General features: G+C 38.1%; 1 protein-coding gene across 2 annotated transcripts; it reads left to right on the forward strand.

Moving 5' to 3' along the window:
* Positions 1–815: 815 nt before the first annotated feature.
* LOC122257193 (uncharacterized) lies at positions 816–6,769 on the forward strand. Of its 2 annotated transcripts, none has more exons than XM_086548087.1 (2): positions 816–1,142; positions 1,269–6,769. In XM_086548087.1, the coding sequence occupies exon 2, from the start codon at positions 1,800–1,802 to the stop codon at positions 6,039–6,041; it is 4,242 nt and encodes a 1,413-aa protein (XP_086404213.1). In that variant the 5' UTR covers positions 816–1,142; positions 1,269–1,799; the 3' UTR covers positions 6,042–6,769. The 2 variants fall into 2 exon arrangements, 1 of the variants encoding a protein (XP_086404213.1); XR_015191963.1 differs by having other exon boundaries at positions 820–6,417; positions 6,544–6,769.
* Positions 6,770–7,500: the final 731 nt, after the last annotated feature.

Below are 7,500 nucleotides of genomic sequence, written 5' to 3' on the forward strand. Positions count from 1 at the left end.
CGGGATCGAATATTTAGCGGTGATGCTCATGGCTTTAGCAATGGTGCATTGGACGGATATTCTTTATTCACACAATAGAATGCCTTTAGAGACCATTTGCACGATCACGGACGCCGCATTCCCCAAGATTTATGCCCATTACTGAGCTGTTCACAATTTTTGTTCCCTATTCGTGCACCTAAATGTGAGAGGGGATTCGTTCACATGAACCTGATAACAACAACGACACGCTCAAGAATTCTCATAAATCATGTATCTTAGCATGGGTCTCCTCTAGTTCAGTGGAAACCTGTAAAGGGTTTAAAGAGAACACGAGAGGAAATGTTATGCAGAAAAAAAGTGTGATTTTTTTTATATTCCATTTGTATTTCAAAGCATTATAAGCAATAAGCAATGCAAGAAAAAAGTACTTATGGCACTAAAGCAAGAAGCTACTATTGATCTTTCCAATATCCATCATAAATAAACCTTTATATATATATATATATATATATATATATATATATATATATATATATATATATTTAAATGTATATATACATATATATACATATATATATGCATATGTATTAGTATGTTTATTCATGTATATATATAAATATATATATATATAAATATATGTGTGCGTGTGCGTATGCGTTTGCGTGTGCAAGTGATGTGCGTGTGCGTGCGCATGTGCGTGCGCATGTGCGTGTAAGTATGTGTTTATATATATATATATATATATATATATATATATATATATATATATGTATATATATGTGTGTGTATATATATATATATATATATATATATATACATATATATGTATATATTGTCATGCCATCTCAAACGGCAATTGTCATGGCAGTGCAAATGAGCGGTTTAGAGGTAAATCAGTGCAAGCGAGTAGTTTGTGGTGGTGACGTCATTGCTGTTTGCGTTGGACTAGGTAACCTAGTAGGCTTATGCAAGGGTTAGGATCCTTTTGGCAGCAACTAGCAGAGCAAGCAGACATTATTTGAGGAGTGTGACGGTCCCGAGTTGTGGGTCACACTATGTCACATCGAGACATTATTTGAGGAGTGTGACGGTCCCGAGTTGTGGGTCACACTATGTCACATCGGCTGCTGACAATTTATTGTTGAATATAAAGAATTAAGGTATGTTATGTTCCTCCTTTATGCTGAATCTATAGACTGCAATTACTATATAGTGTATGAGATATGGTAATGGCGATGTTTTGGTTATATTATATTATTAGGTTTGTGGTATTTTTCTTATTTTAGGACTATGGTTGTAATGTATGCTGATTCACTACCGGCTTATCACTGTGGCGGATCCAGGGAGCTGAATGCAGTTATTTCCGAATCTCTGGAATATCTTAGTGGTTGTGAATCGAAATTTGAAGTGAAAATTGAACACCGAAAAGTCTTGTGAGTGACAGATGGATCTGTGATTTAATTTATTTTGTGATGTTAAGTGAATATATCTAGTGATAGCTAGATAAGTGCCATCGGTAATATATATATTCTTTGTTTGTATACTATTTCTAAAACCAATAAATTATAAATAGTGTAACTATGCTTTTATATTCTACCACCAATAACCACTTACTCTCATGAAACAACGGTGTCTTAACCGTGCCGGCAAAACCCTAAAGAAATAAATAAATAGATGAATAAATAAACATCATCACAATCAGAAACATCTTCACAATTATGGCGCCCGAACAGGGACCGGCGTCATGAGAGTAAAGTTTTGTTATTGATGGCTAGTATGAAGGATAGTATTTTGAAGTAATACTCAAATTTGTTACCATGGCGACATTAGCAGATTTCATTAAATTAGGTAAGGAGATAGGATTAGATGGAGAAGAGTTGAAAGATTTCGCGTTAACGAAAGAGAGAGAATTGAAAGAAGAAAAACAATATCAACGTGATGAACGAGCTAAAGAAAGAGAAAAGGCATTGAAAGAAATGGAAATGCAAGATTTAGAGAAGCAGCGGGCGCATGAAATTGAAAAGCTAAAGCTAGAAATTGAAAAGGTGAAACTGAACGAAGGAACTGAAAGAATTTTGAAAACCGAATCTGTTTGTGCACCAAAATTTCCAAAACTACCAGTGTTTAACGATCAGTTAGACAATATCGATGCATATTTGTTGCGATTTGAAAGGTTTGCAACAAGTGCAGGCTGGGATAATAATGTGTGGGCAGTAAGTTTATCATCACTGTTGCAAGGAAAAGCGTTGGAAGCTTATCAGCATTTGTCTCCCATCGAAGCAAGAGATTACGATGCTGTTAAGGGAGCTCTGCTTAAGTGTTTCCAGTGCACAGCTCAAGGTTATCGTTCAAGGTTCAGGAGTGCTAAGTTTTTCAAGGGCGAAACGGCTATGCAGTTTGGTAATCGGTTAAAAAACTATTTGAGACGGTGGATTGATTTGTCAGGAGGGGAGAAATCATATGATGGATTGATGGATTTAGTGCTCATGGAACAGTACATGAATGCGTGTGATAAGAGTATGGTATTATTTTTGCGAGAACATGATGTAAAGAATTTTGAAGATCTGATTCGCTATGCAGAGTTGTATGTTGAAGCGCATGGAAATCCGAGCAAGAAGTTGGTAGAACGAGATAATAGGGTTGTAAAGGATGTGTCGCACAGCGAGTCTAGAGTCCAAGACGCGTCAAGTGGCGGAGTGTCTGTTGTTCATAAGGGTCAGTTTCGTAAGTGTTTTGTGTGTGGTGGTTCAAACCATGTGTCGCGTGATTGTTACTACAAATATGGTGCGAGACCTAAGGATAAAGTTGCGAAAGGTAAGGGTGAGAATACGGCTGCTTTTGCTGCTAAGCATGGAAGGTTGAATGTTGCGAAAGGTGAGGTCGAAGGTGTAGCTGTAGAAGTGTTGCGAGATCAAGGGTGTGATACTGTTCTGGTCAAAACTAGTCTAGTGCCCAGGTGCAAATTTACGGGAAGGTATGTCAGTGTTAAAATGGCAAATGGCATGATTTTCACCTATCCGGAAGCTAACATTAGAGTTAAATGTCCATTCTATGTCGGAAATACTTTAGCCGCTTGTTTGGAAAATCCTGTGTATGATTTAGTAATAGGTCAAGTGGAAGGGGTTAGACAAGATGAAACGGTCAAATTAGGAGCAGTAACAACGCGTCAGCAAGAAAAGCAAAATATAAAATTAAGTCCTAAATTAAAAGTAAAAGAAGTGCTTGCTGTAATGAAAGATAAAGATTTAGCTCAACAACAGAGAAATGATGCAACGTTGAACAATGTGCGAAAGTACGCGGAAATCAGAAGGCAGTTTAAGAAATCTGATAATGAATATCACGAATTCGTTTTAAAGAAAGGAATTTTGTACAGAAGAGTAGTTCACGCAGATAATGTCACTGAACAGATAGTTGTACCGTGTGAGTCGAGAGACGCAGTTATGGAGATTGCCCATAGTTCATTAATGTCAGGTCACTTGGGAATAAAGAAAACGCTTATGAGAATTCAAAACAAGTTCTTTTGGCCCGGTATGCAATCTGAGGTGGCCAGGTTTTGTCGGTCATGCGATCCATGCCAGCGTACCGTAGACAAGGGAAGAGTGTCACGTGCGAAGCTAGGTAGAATGCCGATGATTACCGAACCATTCCAGAGAGTGGCTGTAGATATCGTTGGACCCATTGAACCGCGCGCAGATGACGGGTCACGCTACATTCTTACTATTGTAGACTACGCCACACGTTATCCCGAAGCCATTCCGCTAAAGAACATTGAAACTATAAGTGTTGCGGAAGCATTGCTGTCTGTGTTTAGTAGAGTAGGAATACCCAAGGAGATCATGAGTGATAAGGGAAGTCAGTTCAGGTCAGATGTGATGAAGGAATTTAACAGGTTGCTATCGATAAAAGGCATTAGCACAACACCGTATCATGCAATGTGCAATGGATTAGTAGAGAGGTTTAACGGGGTGCTAAAGAAAATGTTAAAGAGAATGTGCGTTGAGCAACCGAAGCAATGGCCTAGATATATCGATCCGTTATTATTTGCATACCGTGATGTTCCCCAGTCTAGCACAAAGTTTTCCCCTTTCGAACTCATCTATGGCCATACCGTTCGAGGGCCACTTAGCTTGTTAAAAGACTTGTGGGAAGCGGACGAGCGAAATATCAAGGACGAGACTAGGACCGCATATGAGTATGTAATTGATTTGCGAGATAAATTAGCGGAAACCTGTAAATTGGCGCAGGAAGAATTGCGGAAGGCAGGTGATTCTTATCAGTATTATTACGATAAGAAGGCGAAGGACAGGTACTTGCAGGAAGGCGATAAGGCTTTGCTACTATTACCTACTAATAGTAACAAGTTATTGATGCATTGGCGAGGTCCATTCGAGGTTGTAAAGAAAATAAATAAATGGAATTACGTGATTAGGGTTAACGGTGTTGATAAGAAATTTCACATCAACATGCTTAAGCGGTATTATGAACGCGACGAATGCAAAGGTAAACGATCGACGGGCGAGCGAGGTCATGATGACGCAGATGACGTCATATCAGACGATGCCAAGGATATGAAAGTGGCGAGCGTTGCGGTCATTCGAAATGAAGAGGAGGATGGCGATGTTGATGTAATTCCTAATTATGTACAAACTGAGAATGTCAGTAATGTTTGTGTAAACGCTGATCTTACGGAGCAACAGAAAGCCGATGTAGGAAAGATTTTGAGTAAATTTCAGTCTGTTTTCACCGATGTTCCAGGTAAAACGAGCGTAATTGATCATAAGGTGAAACTTTATGACGAAAAACCCATAAGGAGCAAACCATACCCAGTCCCATTTGCGTTACAGAAGGGCATAGAGGAAGACGTGGAGCGTATGCTAAGACTCGGATTGGTCGAGTATTCAATGTCCCCGTATTCCACGCCGATGATTGCTGTGAAAAAGAAAGATGGCACCAATCGCTTGTGTCTAGATTTCAGGAAAATTAATAAGATTACTGTTTTTGATGCTGAGCCCATGCCGAATCAAAGTGCTATTATGACTAAAATTTCAAATAGTAAATATTTTTCCAAAATAGATTTATCAAAGGGATACTGGCAGATACCGTTGAGTGAAGAAAGCCGTAAAGTAACTGCATTCCAAACCAGCAAGGGGTTACTACAGTTTACAGTCATGCCTTTCGGTTTGATAAATGCTAGTGCTACATTTAATAGATTAATGAGGATCTTATTTAACGACATTGAGAATGTAGAGACTTTTGTCGATGATATACTCATACATACTGAAAATTGGAAAGATCATATAAAAACTTTAGAATGCGTATTAGCAGTAATTAAGAAGGCAGGATTAACAGCACGTCCGAGTAAAAGCGAGATCGGAAAGTCGAGCATCGAATATTTAGGGCACTGCGTGGGGAGTGGCGTTTCGTCTACCACCGACGATAAGGTAAACCGTGTTCTCAGCGTGGCTATACCGCGAACGAAGAAGGAAGTTAGATCTTTTCTCGGGTTAACTGGATATTATAGACAATATATCGCTGATTACGCTACCATTGCGTCACCTCTTAGTGATCTTACGAAGAAATCCGTACCGAATAAAGTATCATGGGAGATTTGTCATCAAGATGCTTTTGATAAATTACGGAAAGTTCTTGCTAACAAACCCATATTAAAACTTCCAGACATGAGTAGACAGTTCATTGTGCAAACAGATGCATCAGACATCGGGTTAGGCGCAGTACTACTACAGGTGTGGGAAAACGAGCGATGGCCAGTCATGTATGCCAGTCGTAAGCTGAAGGCGGAGGAAAGGAACTATAGTGTAGTAGAAAAGGAGTGTCTAGCGATCATTTGGGCTATGAAGAAATTTTATCAGTATCTGTACGGCAAACATTTTGTGATCGAAACAGATCATCAGCCTCTAAAGTATTTGCAAACGTCCTGTCAGTTAAATGCAAGGTTAATGAGATGGGCCATGCATTTGCAACAATTCAGTTTTAGCGTTAGAAGCATTAAAGGAGTCGATAATGTCGGTGCTGATTGCCTCAGTAGACTCGGAGTTTGAGATGGACTATCAAGAAATTTGCAATTTCTTATTTTAGCGGGGAGATAATTGTCATGCCATCTCAAACGGCAATTGTCATGGCAGTGCAAATGAGCGGTTTAGAGGTAAATCAGTGCAAGCGAGTAGTTTGTGGTGGTGACGTCATTGCTGTTTGCGTTGGACTAGGTAACCTAGTAGGCTTATGCAAGGGTTAGGATCCTTTTGGCAGCAACTAGCAGAGCAAGCAGACATTATTTGAGGAGTGTGACGGTCCCGAGTTGTGGGTCACACTATGTCACATCGAGACATTATTTGAGGAGTGTGACGGTCCCGAGTTGTGGGTCACACTATGTCACATCGGCTGCTGACAATTTATTGTTGAATATAAAGAATTAAGGTATGTTATGTTCCTCCTTTATGCTGAATCTATAGACTGCAATTACTATATAGTGTATGAGATATGGTAATGGCGATGTTTTGGTTATATTATATTATTAGGTTTGTGGTATTTTTCTTATTTTAGGACTATGGTTGTAATGTATGCTGATTCACTACCGGCTTATCACTGTGGCGGATCCAGGGAGCTGAATGCAGTTATTTCCGAATCTCTGGAATATCTTAGTGGTTGTGAATCGAAATTTGAAGTGAAAATTGAACACCGAAAAGTCTTGTGAGTGACAGATGGATCTGTGATTTAATTTATTTTGTGATGTTAAGTGAATATATCTAGTGATAGCTAGATAAGTGCCATCGGTAATATATATATTCTTTGTTTGTATACTATTTCTAAAACCAATAAATTATAAATAGTGTAACTATGCTTTTATATTCTACCACCAATAACCACTTACTCTCATGAAACAACGGTGTCTTAACCGTGCCGGCAAAACCCTAAAGAAATAAATAAATAGATGAATAAATAAACATCATCACAATCAGAAACATCTTCACAATATATATATATATATATATATATATATATATATATATATATATATATATATATATATATATATATATATATATATATATAAAAATATGTATATGTATATATATATATAAATATACATATATTTATATATATATATATATATATATATATATATATATAATGACAACAACAAAACTGGCAATGAAAATGAAAATTCTGATGATTATGATTGCCACTGAATAATCTTCCTTGATATTCCTGTGCCTTTTCCGTGTGTTATTCCTTTGTAAGTGCATGTGCTCCATATACAAGGTATGTGCCCCTTATTTTGTACATATACATCTTCATTTCAGCAAGATTGTTGTTCGCCGTTTCCCAAAAACTAAACAGCTGACATGGGCAGTTCCAGCCTCACCTTACCAACATTCTGCTGTGTGTTGGTAGTCCTCTCACTCGGCCAACTACCATCATCTACCTCGCCTGCAGGTTTGTTTATTCACACCGTTATGCAATATCACTCTACCACTTCATAATGACTTCATGGAAACA

Source organism: Penaeus japonicus, unplaced genomic scaffold (assembly GCF_977035675.1).
Source record: "Penaeus japonicus unplaced genomic scaffold, GWHDUDI00000001_assembly GWHDUDI00000020, whole genome shotgun sequence".
NCBI classification, from domain to species: domain Eukaryota; kingdom Metazoa; phylum Arthropoda; class Malacostraca; order Decapoda; family Penaeidae; genus Penaeus; species Penaeus japonicus.